Source organism: Malus sylvestris, chromosome 6, assembly GCF_916048215.2.
Source record: "Malus sylvestris chromosome 6, drMalSylv7.2, whole genome shotgun sequence".
Lineage (NCBI taxonomy): Eukaryota > Viridiplantae > Streptophyta > Magnoliopsida > Rosales > Rosaceae > Malus > Malus sylvestris.
Window position 1 is genome coordinate 22,253,729 of NC_062265.1, and position 17,856 is coordinate 22,271,584.

General features: G+C 38.5%; 3 protein-coding genes and 1 long non-coding RNA gene across 6 annotated transcripts; 3 read left to right on the forward strand and 1 right to left on the reverse strand.

The window, feature by feature from the left end:
* The first annotated feature begins 1,160 nt into the window (after positions 1-1,160).
* Positions 1,161-1,298, forward strand: LOC126625300 (uncharacterized). Its single transcript, XR_007624376.1, has 2 exons — positions 1,161-1,213; positions 1,260-1,298. It is a non-coding gene; the product is annotated as an uncharacterized LOC126625300 (long non-coding RNA).
* A 5,296-nt stretch (positions 1,299-6,594) lies between these two features.
* LOC126625185 (uncharacterized) lies at positions 6,595-7,811 on the forward strand. Its single transcript, XM_050294263.1, has 2 exons — positions 6,595-7,015; positions 7,606-7,811. The coding sequence occupies exons 1-2, from the start codon at positions 6,675-6,677 to the stop codon at positions 7,616-7,618; spliced, it is 354 nt and encodes a 117-aa protein (XP_050150220.1). The 5' UTR covers positions 6,595-6,674; the 3' UTR covers positions 7,619-7,811.
* A 392-nt stretch (positions 7,812-8,203) lies between these two features.
* Positions 8,204-12,504, forward strand: LOC126625998 (aluminum-activated malate transporter 9-like). The gene is made up of 6 exons (XM_050295148.1): positions 8,204-8,789; positions 9,242-9,382; positions 9,499-9,774; positions 10,240-10,379; positions 10,521-10,667; positions 11,748-12,504. The coding sequence occupies exons 1-6, from the start codon at positions 8,462-8,464 to the stop codon at positions 12,366-12,368; spliced, it is 1,653 nt and encodes a 550-aa protein (XP_050151105.1). The 5' UTR covers positions 8,204-8,461; the 3' UTR covers positions 12,369-12,504.
* A 658-nt stretch (positions 12,505-13,162) lies between these two features.
* On the reverse strand, positions 13,163-17,552 carry LOC126625997 (uncharacterized). Of its 3 annotated transcripts, none has more exons than XM_050295146.1 (3): positions 17,369-17,552; positions 16,009-16,089; positions 13,163-15,560 (listed from the first exon to the last, which is right to left on the reverse strand). In XM_050295146.1, exon 3 carries the CDS (start codon positions 15,494-15,496, stop codon positions 13,568-13,570), a length of 1,929 nt encoding a protein of 642 aa, XP_050151103.1. In that variant the 5' UTR covers positions 15,497-15,560; positions 16,009-16,089; positions 17,369-17,552; the 3' UTR covers positions 13,163-13,567. The 3 variants fall into 3 exon arrangements, with proteins under 3 accessions (XP_050151103.1, XP_050151101.1, XP_050151102.1); XM_050295144.1 differs by having other exon boundaries at positions 13,163-15,838; XM_050295145.1 differs by having other exon boundaries at positions 13,163-15,843.
* Positions 17,553-17,856: the final 304 nt, after the last annotated feature.

Genomic DNA, 17,856 nt, shown 5'->3' on the forward strand with positions numbered 1-17,856 from the left:
GCTTGGAGAACAAATAAGGAACTGCAACATTCCCAAAGAGCAAAGCCTCGCCGTACAATATCATCAAATCATCACTTGCAAGTGAAAAGCTAAGTGTCACCCTGTTCAAGAGGAAAGCTGTGGAAAGTCAACAAGCACGACCAATGATTACTTATTAGTTTTATTCATTATCTTTTATCGTAATTTTCAATTTTTCGTTTGCAATTTTTTTTTAATTAATTTTCTTGCGTACTTAACTGAATTTTTCCTTTTCTTTGCAGGAACTTTTGGTTATTTCCACCCTTGAAGTTGATTGCAGAATTTTAGCTTGGGGGTCATCGCTTGATTTTACTGCAAATTAGGGAAGTTTTCAGTCCAATTGTTTTATTTTGTTTCTTATTATTTATTTATTTTATTTTATTTTTTATTTGCATTATAGTGTTTTCTGACATTGGGGACAATGTCAAGTTTAAGTGTGGGGGTAGAAATCTCTAGAATTTCTATTGTTTCTATGTTTTTGCTTTTTGTTTTCTTAAAAAAAAAAAAAAAAAAAAATCGGAAAATTTAAAAATCCAAAAAAATTGTCTTGTTTCCCTTATTGTTTTGAATTAGATTTTTGTTAGTTTCCCGACCCAATGATATAATTGGATAAAATTTGAACCATGATCATCAAGAACTTAGTTAACATGTGTTTTGTGAAATTCCTAATTCTCTTGTTAGTTTTGTACATGTTTGACCATCCTTGAAAAACCAAATGCACATAGCCTTGTTAATGTGAAACTAAAGCATGACTTAAAGCTTCATATGTGAATTTAGTGACCATATACATCCTATGTGAGTTTTTGAGCCGATTGAAAGTGTGTGCATTTTTCATACACTCCTATTCTTTCATGTGTGATGAACTTATGTGAGATACATCTCTAGAACTTGCGTAACGATCTTTCGAAATGTTTGTCATTGATTGCATGAACTTGGAAATGATAAAGGCATTAGGTTTACCACTATGGCCCAAATAACCATGTTTCCCAAAGAAAAATGATATCATTAGATTGCCAATTTGAGCCGTATATGTTGAGCCTTTTATTTCTTATCACCAGATATGTCTACCCTTATACCTGAAATTTTTTTCCTTACCCTTTCCAAGCGGGCAATGCGAGATTGTCTTATGAGAAACGTTTATGAAGTACTTTGAAGGTGTTTGGCAAAAGAATAAGTGTGGGGGTATTTCATGTTTGTATAAAAAAAAAAAAAAAAAAAATTAAAAAAAAAAAAAAAAAGAGAAAAGAAAAAAGAAAGATTGTACACAAAGAAAATAAAAAGTTGTTCAAGTTTCAGTTTAAGAGTGTGGTTGGAGGTGCTAAAAGAATCGTTGGAAAGGTTGAGTTCTTATAAATCTAAAGAAAAGAATTGCTTGCAATGTAGCTTGGAACTTGTGTTTACCTATTCTTTCATTTCAATAACCCTCTCCCTAAACCTCATTACATCCAATAAAAGTCCTCTTGATTTAAGTTTTGCAATTATGACTGTGGAGAAGTGATCTTTATGCAAGCTTATGGTAGAAATTTCACATTTGATTCTTTGAGCGAAACACATTAAAACTAAACACATGTGTGATTGAGTGCATATCCCGTGAGAAGGTTGCTAGTTTGCATATGATGATTTTAAAAATAAAAACTTGAAATTGCATTAGCATGGCTATCTCACACACTACACTTCAAGGATGATTTAAAGATTACTGCTAATATTTGAATTAGGAATTTGAACTTGGATTAACTTGTTTGGTGCTAGCTATGGTTCTTGATGATTTGTTTTCTTGAATGAAATTCTATGAGGGTCACATAGAGGGAAGCTAATGTCTTTCATGTTAGTACTTTTTCATGTTTTCTTTGTTTTGCTCGAGGACTAGCAAAAGTTAAGTGTGGGGGTATTTGATCGGATCATATTTATATATATTTTTACTTCGAATTCACTCGTCTTTTCTTGGTTAGTTCCTTATATTTTTGAGCTATTTACGTTATTTTTGTGTTTATAGGATCTGTTATGCAATATTACCTTTTATTGTCACATGATAATATTAATTTACATTTTATAAACAAGGTTTGTCCCTCTCTATGTCTATATGTTGAAAGACAAGCAAAAAAAAAATAATAAAAAGAAGCTGCCCAAGACAGCTAAGGGGAGAATTGAAAGAGGAATCCAAGGAGGGCAGCGGGAGATTAGGCAGACAAAGAAAACCTTTGCAGCTGGCGAGAGAAAGAGGAAATGAGAAGACTGCGACAAAGGGAATCCAAAGAAGAAAGCAGGATAATTAGAGGGGAGGAAATAAAAGGAAATCTGAGGTATGTAGAGAGGGGGGTCTTGGAGCGGGAGAAGGGAGCTGCCCTTTGGGCAGCTCGCAGAAGGTCAGAAAAGAAGTGGGAGGAGTGCGACAACGGGGGGATTGGTGGAAGGCAGAGGCTGCCCTTTGGCAGCAGAAGAAACGTGAGGAAGGAGAGCAGCACGGACAAGGGGAGGGAAAACAGGAGCTGCCTTCGGGCAGCGTAAGAACACAGGGGGGATGCTGGCGTGACAGCTGCTTTGCAGCTGGTCAGAGGGAAGCTGCCAGCGCAGCTGGGGAAAGAAGGTGAGACGGACAGCAAAGCATGAAAACGCAGATAAAGGGAGAAGACAGGGGGGAGCTGAGAGAGCAGCTCAGTGGAAACGCAGACAGAGATCTTCACCTCTCTTTCGGTTTAATCTCTCTAAACTTCTATTTTATTTCTGTTTTAATAATGTGTAATTAAATTTATTTTGGCTAGAGGTTAATTCAAAGCCATGAATATATTTGTAATATGAATTGATTACCTTCGGTTGTGATTTCATAAGTTGTGATTTCAATTTACTTATCCGTTCGTATAAAAACTGATTTGTGTATGTTGGTTGAGAGTGCACGCTTAATTTACATGCATGAATTTGATGCTAGAATATAAGTGAATTTCACCTAATCGTTATGAACTTATTTTCACAAGTAGTAAAGGTTGCTAGTCACAATCACGTTAAGTAAATTCTTGGCAAGAGTATCATGCTTTTCATAGTTACGAATGCCTCGTCAATGCTTATAGTTTTCACAAAGTTTAATGATCTTTGATTGTATCTCTATTGTGCTTTTCACGTAGGGGACTTTTGAAGAATGTTTTGAATTGTTGTATGCGTTTTCCCGTCCAATTCAATAACTTAAGGAAAACTTGAAGATTAAAAAAGTGATGTTCACGGTTAATCTGGAGTATTGAAATTCACAATTTATTGAAAGAACAACTGGAAATCATTTTGTATCCAAGTATAACATGTGTGGAGAAGAACCCTCTAGCTAGTCCGTCATTTATCATTTTACCTTAATTTTATGTTTTTGTCAATTCTGTAATTTAATTAAGTTTAATTTACTTTTCATCAAAACCAAACACCCATCCATTATTAAATTATATTATTTAGTTAGTTTTCTTTATTGTTAGTCTTTTAATTTAATTTCCGTCCATTTCAGTTCCTAGTGTTTAATTTAATTGTTTTCATTATTTTGAGTCATTTTAAGTGTGTTTCGAGTTATTAGAGTTTTTAGCCTAGTTTTGTGTCCTTGAGTCTTATTTAATATTTTTAAATTAATTTACAATAGATTAGCAATCCCTCCTAATCCCCGGCCTAGAACGATACCCTACTTACATCTATACTACAATTGTCAAAAAGAGGGTTTAATTTGTGTGTCAAGTAATTCTCACATCAAATTTTGGCGCCGTTGCCGGGGATCGATGAGATTGCATTCAGAAATGGCGGATCGCCGCCTAGGGACTCACGGGGGTGCCGTTGCTGCACACTATGAAACGGGGTCAAATATCGTCAATTTTATGTGGGAAATCGAGGAAGAAGGGCCGGTGAGAAGTTCCCAAGTGGTGGCACGATGAAATTTGTTGCAAAATCCCCGGAGGAAGTGACGGAAAAGCTCTCAGGGGTCTGGGTCTAAATCGATTTACGAGTTGGAATCGAGTAAAGAGGAAAGTGTCATGATCAAGTGTTACCTCGCCCTTCTCCTTTCCCCTCATTTCTCCCGTCCCCATTGGTCCTCTCATTTTCCTCTCTCTTCTTGATTGGGCATCTCACCCCTTCTTTCTCTCCTTTATACTTCATCTCGACCGCCCATCTTTTCTGTCTTTAAATCTGGGCCACACACGTGGCATTCCAGATTTTTCTCCAAAAATCTAGTGTTTTCATGAAACTAATTAATTTACTAAAATGCCCCCGACTTTAAATGTTAATACCTCATTCGTTATAACTCCAAATTGCACTCTGTTTGCACCTACGCATCCGTAACGACGAGTACTACGAGGATACGCCAAGAAAATGAATCTTACGTGGCACGACATGGCAGTCAACAAAAGTCAACACTTTGTCTCGAAGGGTATTTTCTTAAATTCACTTTTTAAAGTTATAAAAATCGTAATAATTGGGGACAGGTCGTTACAATCCAATGGTCCAGAAAACTTGCTATTGGAAATCCAACGGCCCATACCGCGCCACATGGCCACTCACGGGTGAGAATTGGTGCGCTGCAACGGCGAGCCCCACCACCTTTTTTGTAGGGGACACGCCCCCACTCGTGCGTGTGTTACACGCGCCTGACGGAAAAAAAAAATATCAGTGCACTTTGATGTAAGGCTGATGCAAGCCTGATGTCAGATGGCCCGTCCCATGGCTCAGCACATTCTAGGCTGGCCTAGAGACTGGCTTGGGTTGGGTGCTTCAACTGGGCTGGAGCAAAAAAAAGGGAGGTTGGCCTATTTGTGTGCTGTGAGCCGGCCTACTCGCATGGGATGGACTTGCTCTAAGATCAGTTACTATTTTTTTTATTTGCTAGTTTGATTGCTACCTCCATTGGAAATGCGTTTTTCCTACTTGACATGACAAATTATTTTAACTTTGCTACCCAATTGCTACTTCTATTGAATGCTGATTATATAGGGTTGAGTTTAAATTTTTTGAGATCATTATTTTAAACAAAAAATATTATCTATATTAAGGGGGTAGGGGAGTGGGCTAAGCCTCATAATGGGCTAGCAATAATGTGGTTCAAATTCGCTTTGACGAGAATCGAACTTAAAACCTCTCACATACAAGTGAAGAATAATACTACTAGATCGTAGTACTAGTCACTTCTTGGCCTTGGCCATCAAGTCAGCTGTTTTTAATCACTTTATTCCTCGAATATGTTCCTCAATATTTAACTGCAAAATGAGGGGAAAGACTAAAGAGGGTTCTTCTCATAAATACATAGAGTCTAAGCTACCTATGTAACATTATGTAATAAATTAATAGCAAAAACTAAAATACATGGCTATGGTAATTAAAGAATCATGGCATATATTTCTATGTCAAATTTTAGGAATAAATTAGGCATAAAAGGATGAAATATGATAAAATAATAGACGGATGGCTAACAAGATACCAAGGATTTCGTGTTAAGAGGAAGGAAAGAACATGTTTGTGCTTAGACCATTGAGGCAAAGTTATATAAAAGCAGCCACCAGATAATGCTGAAGTCTGAAGATTATATTAGGGATACAGAAGAAAAATCATTTAACTTAATTATTTTGACAACCTGTGCATATACCAGAACAACAAGCGACCATTGATCACACATCCAAATCCTAGGAAATATTCCTACAGCAAAGAAAGAGCAAAAAGACTTCCTTGTGAAAGGAGTTGTAGCTTCTGAGTTCTTTGTTCTATGCAATATTCCTATTGTTTCACTCTTTACCTTTCTAGGTAAATATTAAGGAACGTTCCCTTTTAACAAAAGTGATGACCTATTCAAATCCTAACTTTTTCCCTCAATACACAAGTTTTCATTTGAGTAAATTGTCACATTAGTCTGTGAAGTTGGTTGAGATTTCCCTAGAACTGGCCATATAGGGAGTAACATAATCTTTATAAGGACATGCAAGGTTTGATAAACTTCTCCGATGTGAGATGTTTCTTCTCATTTTCGTATGTCCCTCATATGATGCGTATTTCCAAGCTTAATATGTGGACAACACAAACTGAGAGACATAGAGCACATGTAGTTGTTGAGCTTCACACATGTGCTAATATACTCTGAAAACATAATAAAAGTTGAGGTTTCACCGTAAAATCAATTAGCAATATAGAGAGTAATAACATTCTAATTCATGGGCAATATACCTACAAGAAGAAACAGCAAAGAGACTTCTTTGTGAAAGGAGCCGTAGCATCTGAGTTCTAATTTTTTGTATACATAAGTTCTAATTTGTTGTATAAATATTCCTCTTGCTTCATTTTTTACTGTTGGCGTGAGTTTACATTCTCGGTGTAATTAGCGGGGATTTGTTTTCTGATTGTTTCTTTGTAATTAGGGTAGATTGACTTTATTAATTATTTATTATTGCCTTGTAAGTTAAAGTTGTGTTATATATCTGCCTTGAAAGTAAGAAGAATGCATTGAAGAATTCCGCAACCCAAATTTAACATGGTAACAGAGCGTAGATTTTAGGATTTCTGCTAGACCTATTCCCGTTTGAAAACCCAAAAAAGCTTCCATGGAAAATCTACCCCGTAAAGGTGGAACCACCACCGGTTCTATCAACCCTAATCCACCTAAATTTACCCCTACTACTTCGACTCCTACTGCTAACGTTGTTGTGAACCCGACGATGATTCCCCAAGTGGTGACGCAAATTGTTCACCATGATATATCCACTTCGCCAATTGGCATCAAATTCAACGGTGCAAATTATAGAGTTTGGTCCCAAATTTTGGAGATGTTTATTGTCGCTGGCAAAGACAAATTGGGATATTTGTTTGGAAGTAATCTACAACCCCTTACAACTGACTCGACCTTCACTAAATGGATACCGGAGAACGCCATCGTGAAAGGATGGCTGATCAACTCTATGGAACACAATGTAATTGGGTATTTCATTCGACTGCCAATGGCGCCAATGGCAAAAGAGGTTTGGGACGCAGTTACGATGATGGTTCTGATATTTTCCAGGTACGTATATGATTTCACCTGCAAAGCCTCAGCATGTCGGATGATGCGTACGTATGCATTTAAAGCGATGAGATATTCTTGGGCTATGGTAGTTTGTGTGGCAGACGTGTCTCGAAGAGACTCCTGTTCGACCCCTCGGACATATTGGAGAGAGATGAAATGGTAGTCCGAGCCCTGATTTTGGGTTTCGAAGTTCGTGGGTCAAAGTCGTGCGATCGCGACTTGAGGATGTCCGACCCCATAACATGCTTATTTTTATTTATCGCCCAAGCACCACTAGTTTTTCTTAGTACATTGAGGATGAAATTGAATTTATGGCCTAGCTTAATCCCAAGAGGAAAAAAGTATAAGTTTACCTTTGAGTGTATCATGCATGGAAAATGCTAGCGACCTTTTCAATTTTTCTTCACATCTTGCAATATTTCATGATGATATGAATCTTTTACACTATTTCTCTCTTTAAAGATCAACTATACAAAAAACTTTAATGTTATCAAAATTTCAGTATTTAACTGAATAGCATAGTTCGTCTATTTATTAAATGGTTGTTAGATGACTAAATAATTTTATACTTGGTTAATTTTTTGCAGAGTTTATCTTTAAAGAGTGATCACAAACAACTTGGATCGTCATGTAACATTGCAATTGCAGAATGAGAACAGAACTGAGGTAGAACAAAAAAATTCAAATGAGAAAGTTATTAACATTCCTAGTAAAGGATAGCTAATACCGGATCCTCTCTTTAATTAGTCCTTGTATTCATTTTCTGGAATCTATACTCCTTGAACATTTTTCAATATATCCCAACAACTTATCATCACTTTCGTTAATTTCCTGTCTTTTTATCACGTGCCTCGTATGTGACCAACTTTAGTCATTGCAATATCATTATATACGATTTTCAATTAACATTACTTTAAACGAACAAATAGATTGTTAGTAATACACTGATATTCTGCAAATACCACCTTCGCTAGTACATGGCGAAGGTCGATATTTGGAAGAGTAAACGTGTTTGGCGATTGAAAACGGCATTTGAGATTCTAATTCTCTTATATCCATGCAGTGCAGGCTGCATTATTGTAATTAAGCATCTTTTTATCTTCGGGGTTTAGCTTCATTTTCTCTCTTCTCTATTATTGTCGTACTGTATTCTCGTCATGTATATATGACATCCTCACTAGACGTGCTTTTTTACCTACTTGCCCACAACACAAAGCTACCACCCCTCCTCTTTAAAACCTACTCACTTCTCTTCTGATGAACACACCTCAAATCCTACTACTCAATCGCTATTCTCGCAGTTTTTGATCTATCTCCTCCTTGTTCTCCCCAGCTTATTCAAAAAGTACTTTTATTATAAGCGATTAATCCGACAGTTAGGGGCTCTTAGAGAAACAGCATCTTATAGAAGAGTTGGGGGAGGCTATACTGCTGCATTGGAGAATGAATGACAAAAGGGGTAGTAATAATATTGAGATTAACATTAACATCCCTTGTTCTGTGACCAAAGCCGAACACCATGAGAAATCCAGCAAGGGAGAAGGAGGAGGAGGAGGAGGAGAAGAAGAAGGCTTCCCCTTTAAGGATTGGGTGTGGAAAGTCTGGGAATTTGCCAGAGAAGATAGCAACAGGGTGAAATTCTCACTGAAAGTGGGGCTGGCAGTGCTTCTTGTCTCTCTGCTCATACTCTTCCGAGCACCTTATGAAGTTTTTGGCACCAATATCATTTGGTCCATCCTCACGGTTGCCATCATGTTCGAATATACAGTTGGTACGCATCGTATGCGCTGGGATACATGAATCCATGCATGCATGCCACAAATATATTGATGTTAATTCATTCCTTACATGCAAACTAGTTAACATCTAGGGTTACTATGTGGATGGTACAAAATAGCACGTATATGCAACTAAACACGACGTGTGTGTGGCAAGTAATTTAAGATCAATATTTAACATATTAAATCATGAGTAGTGATAGCTGATAACGGATACGAATTTATAATATCTAATATGATGTCGATATTTGGTCAAAATGCGTAAACATAGTGAGGCAAAACATCGATCAGTATGCAATATATATACCATGTATTGTCTATTGGAACCCGACCAAGCAAATATTTTCTCTTCAATCGTGTATATAGACTTTGATATGTAACCAAACAACTTAGTCAGTAGTTATACATAGAAGTTCCATGTAACATATATCATTTGTGTTTCTAGGTGCAACATTTAACAGAGGATTTAACCGAGCTCTTGGGAGTTTGCTTGCCGGAGTTTTGGCCATTAGTGTTGCTCAAATAGCACTAAGCTCTGGACGAGTAGCTGAACCTATCATCATTGGCTTTAGCATCTTCCTAATCGGTTAGTCGCGCATCGAATATCCCCAAATGATGATTACAAAAGCCATACACATAGAAATTGATCAAATTATCAAACACTTCAATTTTTGTTGGAATTAATTGATGAATTTTATGCAGGAACCATTACATCGTTCATGAAGTTGTGGCCATCACTCGTGCCATATGAATATGGATTCAGGGTCGTACTTTTCACCTATTGTTTGATCGTTGTTTCTGGGTATCGCTTATCGATGGGAAACCCGATGAGGACAGCAATGGATCGACTCTACTCGATCGCCATCGGAGGGTTTGTAGCAGTCTTAGTGAATGTGCTTGTTTGCCCTATTTGGGCCGGTGAGCAATTGCACAAGGAGCTAGTCAATAACTTTAACTCGGTGGCCGACTCACTTGAAGGTGTGCCAAATAATCGATTGATATTTTTAATTTCTAACCACGGTGAAATATAAAAATGGCAAATCCCATGTTAATATAATACCCTGCATGCAACATACACAAACCTAAAAACATATCGTGCATGTAAATCTCTTGTTAATAATACCATGCTGGACATGGACCACATTTTTTATCACATATTTATTTGTTTCAATTATCAACCGCTCATAATATTTGATATAACAAGTCATTTGACACATAATCCGATGCTTTCAGTTGAATGTTCACATTATAACATGGTATCAGAATAAATTATCATATTCACTAATTGTTAATTGATTTTGGATTAGATGATTGCATTTGGTCATGATGTAGAGAGAACAACCATGTAAACATCGAAATTTCGCACGTTGTTCTTGTCTCTTTCATTTCAGGAAAAATTCGTGTTCACAAACCATTTATGTGTTTTCTTATAATTATTCTCAGAAAGTGTTAGGAAATATCTAGAAGATGATGGGTCAGTGCACCCAGAATTCTCCAAAACTGTTATGGGTGAGTTTCCAGACGAGCCTGCCTATAGGAAATGCCGGAGCACATTGAACTCATCAGCAAAACTGGAGGCTTTGGTAATAAATTAGTTAATTAGACCTCTTTAATTAATTGGTTTTAATACTTTTCCAACGAATAATCTATATAATAATTCCCAAATCCAAAAGTTAACTGAAAAAGTTTAATCATACGTGTTGGCTATATTTTTGAAATGCAAGGCTGTGTCGGCAAAATGGGAGCCCCCACACGGCAGATTCAGGCACTTCTTCTATCCTTGGTCAGAATATGTCAAAGTTGCAGCAGTTTTGAGGTATTGTGCTTATGAGGTCATGGCACTTCATGGAGTTCTGCACTCTGAAATTCAGGTATATATTCCATTCCTCCACTCCTCTCCTCCTCCATGTACATACATGAACCCTTTTGTATATGACTTCTCAAAGGAACACTGCTTCGCTCCCGATATATTAAGAGTCGGTTTTACTTACAGATAAATCCAGTCTCACACATATGCATAGTAATTCATTAAAATTATGAAAAGAAAGTTGGGAGTGAACCACCTTCAATCTCTTTTCTAGCTTCATACACATTCATCTTTATTTCTGACTATCGGATTGAATAAACTAAATAAAAACAATCTACAAGATTAAGCAAGATTATATAAAAAGTTAAAGGACATGTGCTTATCATTTCTAAATTTTTGTTTGCACACATCTCAAACTATGGTCATTTGCGAAAAGAAATGCCTACTCGCAGGTAATTAGTCAAATATGATGTACAATCAGATTGAATATCTACCAACCACATAAAAATACATAAACCCCTTTCCCTTTTGAAGCATCTACAACCACATAAAAAACATAAACCCTTTTCCATTTTGGAGCTGGGGAATATTTGGAAAGATTAAAGAGTTGGCTGGGAATAAAATAATACAAGTTAATCATACGATGTGTTTATTCCCTTGCTGTTGTTAGTGGTTTCCAATATTTAGGGGACCAGGAATTAAGAATTGGCACCAGAATAATAATAATTATTACTAAAATAATAATTAATTGACTAGTGCTAAAAGAGATGACGATGATCAATTGGGGTTTGTTTTTAATCGTCAGTCTCAAGCATGTAAAGATATTCCTATGAACTGATTCACAATCACAATTGAATTTGTTCAGAATAAACAAATGTTGGTGGAGATCATGGGGCATTAGAAACTGGGTGGAATTAGGTATATATTTTCTTTTGCTTATCTCGTTTCTCACTGAACGTGTCACAGGATAAGAGAGATAAACATAAAATAATACACCCGGCTTCACTCGAGAGTCGAGAATGTGTAGTGAGCACTTGGTTAAAATTGGTTTTCAATGGGGTGAATTGGGTTAGAACAAACGCAAATCTTGATGATAATCTGCTGATAGTATTAATTTTTTACTCGATTGGTGTTTACTGTTTAGGCACCCTACAACCTCCGGATGACATTCCAATCGGAGATCCAAGAAGCGACGAGCCAGGCCGCAGAACTGGTAAGGGGTCTAGGGCAAGACATCAGCGACATGAAAAGAAGCACCAGAACATCCCTACTCAAGAAACTCCACAGCTCAACGGAGCGACTCCAACACGCCATTGACGTGCACTCTTACCTCCTCACATCGCCTTGTGACCCCCCGGACACGAACGGATATTCCAAGCCACTGACCAAGATCTCTCAGACCTTATCCAACAACTTCTCCGATCTCACGAGCCAACTGGCTGATCTCGACAGTAGCAATAGCCTTGACAAGAACTCGAACCAAAGCGCTCAGCAGCAGCAGCAGCAGCAGCAGACGGAGTCTAACAATTACCATGAGCTAATGAGGAAGCAGTCGAGGAGGCAGCATTATTCATGGCCACCTCTACAGGTTGATGCTTTTGAGGAAGAGGGTTCTTCCGGCGACTTCTTGCCACGGATGAAGGCGTTGGAAAGCACTGCGGCGTTGTCCCTGGCCAACTTCACTTCCTTGCTGATAGAGTTTGTGGCCAGGCTTGATCACTTGGTTGAAGCAGTTGATGAGCTGTCCAAGTTAGCCAAGTTCTAACTTGACACGGGAGAAGATTTGTACACAAATACAAGGGGAAATGTCCCACGACATATACCAGATTTCGTGAAAAATAATCATGTAAAAATCGTGTTGCAGTTTCACGAAAAATGAAAATCCAGAAATAAGTTCCTAATTCTTGGCCGATTTCCAAAATATCATTTATAATACATCATTACCGGGTTTTATTATCGCAAGTTGGCTTGTAACTCAATTGTTTAAGGGCTTTCACCCTTTGCACCCAAAGTCCCGAGTTTGAACCCCCTTACTTGATTAAGCAAGCAACCTAATGTTTTTAGTTTTTGTAGCAAATTTAGCAATATTATCAAATCCTAGTTATTTCCTACTTTCAAAATTCTCCATCCAAATGGAACCCTAACCTGATGGAATCTTCTTGGATGACATTGTTTACCTTTAAGAACAGGTACGCATATGAGTTCTTTACTTTATAAGCAGTTTATGGCCTGTAAACTGTAAAGTGCTTTTAAGCTGAAAAGAACTTTTGGACCTACTCCTACAAGTCATGCAAATCATCTAGGGAAATAGACTGAAAATGATCGTTTTACAAATCTCAATTGCTAATTGTTGCACGGATCAAATCAAATACCAACAGCATATCAATCAAATATCGACGACAAATTGATCAAAAGCTATCATTTCAACAATTGAGACATGTAAATTTATTATTTCAGCCAATTTCCCAATTACCTATCAAATCTCAATACCTTCAAAAGCACAAAACCACCGAAAATTTATTAGCAACTAAATTCCAAGACAAACCAGCAAACCAAACATGGCAAACAGATTATAATGATTTCAGAAAAGGCTTTTACTGCACCAGAATGTCTGACAAACTGACAGAAGCTACAGGCGGTATAACCTTAACCTGTATTCACAAGCAAACTGCTGGACTGACAGACATTCATACATATTTACAGGAAAGAACACCAAACACCTGACTCCAAATTGTAACATTATGCCCTACCTTGATATACCCATAACAAACTGTTACACTAACATCTTTTAAGGACTTATGGGTTCTCACCATTCGAACTAATGAATGAGAACAACTTCTAATGTATATCAAAGGACTAAACCAGATTAAGAAACATAGGACACAGACATGCTGACTATCTGAAAACACTTGCCAACCACCAAGACCGAATCAGAGAACAAGGGTGAGGAAATAGGAAATAGCCTTACATCCAGTTCTGATGCATCATGTAGGACTTCTTTGGCCCAGATGAATTGCTTCCCATGCTGTTTGTGTTGGCATCTGAACTGCCGCCTGCCAGCAGAGCCATCAGACTTCCCCCATGCACCCTGCCTTCGGGAACGAGGGTGGGGACTGAAGATTGACCGCCATGTTTCAAGTCAGAATAAGTTCCAGTTGCTGAAGTCCTTATGCCACTCACGGTATTCATCACATCAACATTCATGTCGTCAGCAATGACTACTTCTTTCATCTTCTCTGACTTTCCAAGTTTAGGGTCTTGAACCATAGGTCCCAAAGTAATACCTCCATGAACCCTCTTATCCAGAACCAGACCACTATGGAGTGCACAGAGGCCTGTCTTCCCCCTTGCAAATGAGTTACAAGGGGCGCTAGCTTGGACACCAAAAACTGATCCCGGATGCCCCCATGAGCATCTCTTTCCTCCACCATGTGCCTTACAGAAGTCAGTGCTGCCTTGTGCACTCTTACCACACCCTTCAGACTTGCATCTCTTTCCTCCACCATGTCGGACACAGTAATCAGTTCGTCCCCTTGCACTCTTTGTGCACTCAGGCATGGCACATCGCTTGCCACCCCCATGTGCCACACAGAAGTTGGTACCACCATGCACGCTCTTTGTACAGTGCCCACCACCTTCGAATGCACACCTTTTCCCTCCACCATGGCCTTTGCAATAGGGCGTGCTCCCTTCAGCTCCTTTGGTGCAACCAGGAGCAGTGCACCGCTTCCCCCCACCATGAGCCTTGCAGTACATTGTGCTCCCTTGCGCCCCTTTTGTGCATCCTACAGCTTGGCATCGACGGCCACCTCCATGTGATATGCAAAGGCCTGAAAGACCTTCGGCACTCTTTGTGCAATTTTCTCTTTGACATCTCTTGCCACCACCATGCCTGATGCACAATCCTGATTTCCCTCTGGCAGCTCGAGTGCAACCTTCTTCACTGCACCTCCGACCACCACCATGAGCAATACAAAAGTCTGTACGTCCTTCTGCACTCTTTGTGCACCCAAGGAATTCACATCTCCGACCACCACCGTGGGCCTTGCAGTACACTGTCCGGCCCTCAGCGCCCTTGTGGCAGCCAGATCTCTGACACCTCCTACCACCACCATGAGATATGCAACGGCCCGAAGCACCCCTGGCACCCTTTCCACACCCTTCCACCTGGCATGTCTTTGAATTAGAGCTGCGCTGCAACTGTTGTTTCTGTGTTATAACAGAAGAAGAACAGGTTACTGAGCTATTTGGTGTGGTTAACATGCTTGATGAGAGATCCGGAACAGCAGCAGAGTCAATCTTTTGTGAAACCTCATTGAAGAGGAGGCTAGCCCCTGGGATGAACGAAGTCTGCAATGGTTGCATGGCAAACCCTCGCTTCCAGGGGAATGAAGTTGCTCCTTCATCTACATTTTGGGCCCCACCTGCATCCAATGGCAACTCCCTGCCTGAAAGGGCCGAAGTGGGGCTTGGATTGACACAAGTGATTTCAGATTCAGACAGCCCAGTGGAGAGACTTAACTCCAAGTCAACCTTGGGCATCAGTTCCAGTGCACTCTTAGCAGGTTTCCTCAGGCTGGGTACCTTTTCATTTCCAAGATGAAGAGCAAAGTCCAATTCGAAATCCATTGAGGACTCCTCATCCGTTTCTTTGGCAGAAGACATTGTAGTGCAAGCAGTAGCTGAGCTCCCCTTGCTGTCTGAGGAACTCGTTGAACGGCCAAGCCCAAGCGCCAGTGAAGAGCCAACATGCTGGGTCAAAGATCCACCAACCGAACTCCACTTTCGTTTGATTCCTTTTGGGCTTGGCATGTAAGCCATTGAAAAACCAGGGGAATTAAGCCGTAAGATAGTATCTGTGGAATACTCACCTCCAGCTCCTCCAACTTGCATGGAGTTGCCCAAGATTCTGAAGGCATTTGAAGAAAAATTTGCAGCAAAACCCAGACTCTGCAACCTATTGTCCATTAAGTAACAACTAAAATAATATACACAGACCTAATTGAATTGCAACAGAACAGTCTGCCAACTTCTGGGCTAAATAAAATTATCTACCAAGTTAGAGTTAGATGTCTCTGGGAGAGTACATCCCACCCCCACTAACAAATCCTGATGTATCACGCCGATCCATTTCGTCCACGGAATTTATATCTAACTTTTAGTGATCAGTGGCAGCAGTACATGAATCTTAGAAAACTTGATTGCTTTACAGTATCATTGTGACAATAAATCATCCTGCACTAGAGTAAAGAATTATTATACTAAAGTAGCCAAATCCCATAGGCGACAACACCACCCATTGGAAAAAAGTTCATAAAAGTTCCAAGTATTAAAAAAAAAAAAAAAAAAAAAAAAAGTTCAGCTATAGAATTCTAGGAAGAAACAACAGAGGTGATCATAACAACCTTGAATCCGTTTCGATCTATTCCAAATTGAGAAGAAAGCAGATCATCATAAGCAGTGAAAGAAACCAGCGCCTCAGAAGCCTAGAAAGCAAAAGAACCAGCTTATCATAAGAAGAATATGAAGCAATATAGACAGTTACGATCGAACAGTAGGCAGACAAGAAAAAAAAGGAGGAGGATGATTAAAGAGGAAACAAGATCATAAAAGGAGAACAAATCGACCCAATTAACATCTCAAAGAGCACCGAATAAATATCAATTAATTCAGAAAAAAAGATTTGCCCCTCAGGCAGATTACGAAATACAAGAATAACAAGTTGGGAGTTTCCACCTTAAAAAAAACACGGAAAAATGGCTTTCAAGACTCCCAACCTTCTTTTTCAGACAAATAACTAAAAAAGAAAGGGGGATAAACACATACATGATTTAACGAATTCGTCATACCCAAATTGAAAGGGGTTTCAATTTCGAACTACTTGAATGCTCCCCGAACAGATTCAAACACTTAATGTCGGAAACAAGTAAATAAAAAAACCCCGAAACAGGACAAATCATACCATCTAAGATCACTGTCAACAAACTGTTTCAACCACTAACTCAGTTCATCAAATTAACACAAAACATAATTTACAAAATCCCAAAGCACCAAATCAAATTGTTTCTTTCACAACCTACAGTATTTTACAAACGAAAACATCAAAACAAATAAAAACCAGAGATCTAAAGAGGAACATTATATCAAATTCAACATAAATTTCATAGGAACCCACAAACCATAAGAGAGACATCAGCAGAAAACAAATTGAAAGGTACAAAATTGGCAAATAAATCGAAACAAAACGTAAAGAAAATGCAAATTTGTCATGCAAATTAATGTAATACGTGACATAATTTCATTAAAACGTGATAATTAAAATAAAATAGGGGGAACGAGAAACTAAATCAACAGAGCACAAGCTCTGCTAAGCTCTGTTTGGCTGACAAGAAAATCCAATTCATAACACCTTCAGCTCACTCAACCAAACAGCTGCTTAATCTAATATCTAAAAGCTAACTCTTATATATATATATATATATTGAGTTAGCTTTTATATATATATATATATATATATATATATATATATATATATATATATATATATGTATACATATTAAATAAAAACAATAAAATTTATAGGAAAATGAAAGCAGAGTTCTTCAAAATCTCCCCTTTTATTTGGCATCGAAACTACACAACAACAAAGCCGAATTTCCAGAAATTGGAACAAAAATTTGACAAAACACTTCAAATAACAGAGTTCAAGCGTCGCCATAACAGCACCAATCGAGAATTAGCGACGAAATTTTTTTGCAGAATTACCTCAGATTCGGACTTGGATTCGGATTGGGATTGGAATCGTCTGGGTGCGGCGGTGCGGGGAAGATGTTAGGGTTTCTAGGGTTCTTGAGAGGCGCCGGCTGGAGAGTGGATGTGTGCGAGAGAGAGAGAGAGAGAGAGAGAGAGAGAGAGAGAGGGAGATGCGGGAATGACGAAGCAAGAGGTGGAGGAGTGCGCGTGTTAATAAGAAAAGAGGGGAGGCACGTGGAAAAACAGTGGATTGTGAAAACATTACCATGGTTACTTGTCAGAGGAGAGAGAGAGAGAGAATCATGGTAATCAACGGTTCCTATTTTTTTCCACACAAGTTGCCTCTTCGGTCTTTTTTCCTCTTACTCTCCCTATCTTCCACATTTATTTTGGTAAAATAGATTTCCTATTATTGCAATGTATAGGCAAAGACAATGTACATAGCCATATTTTTTACCAAAATGAGAAATTACACGAAGTATTTCACGAATCACGTGAAA

What these genes read in the sequence shown, in the direction of transcription:
- LOC126625185 (XM_050294263.1), top strand. Translation starts at nt 6,675, where the DNA reads ATGATTCCCCAAGTGGTGACGCAAATTGTTCACCATGATATATCCACT.
- LOC126625998 (XM_050295148.1), top strand. Translation starts at nt 8,462, where the DNA reads ATGAATGACAAAAGGGGTAGTAATAATATTGAGATTAACATTAACATC. An exon ending in CAGCAAAACTGGAGGCTTTG is followed by an intron (nt 10,380 to 10,520) that starts GTAATAAATTAG and finishes TTGAAATGCAAG; the next exon opens with GCTGTGTCGGCAAAATGGGA. An exon ending in TTCTGCACTCTGAAATTCAG is followed by an intron (nt 10,668 to 11,747) that starts GTATATATTCCA and finishes TTTACTGTTTAG; the next exon opens with GCACCCTACAACCTCCGGAT.
- LOC126625997 (XM_050295144.1), bottom strand. Translation starts at nt 15,571, where the DNA reads ATGGACAATAGGTTGCAGAGTCTGGGTTTTGCTGCAAATTTTTCTTCA.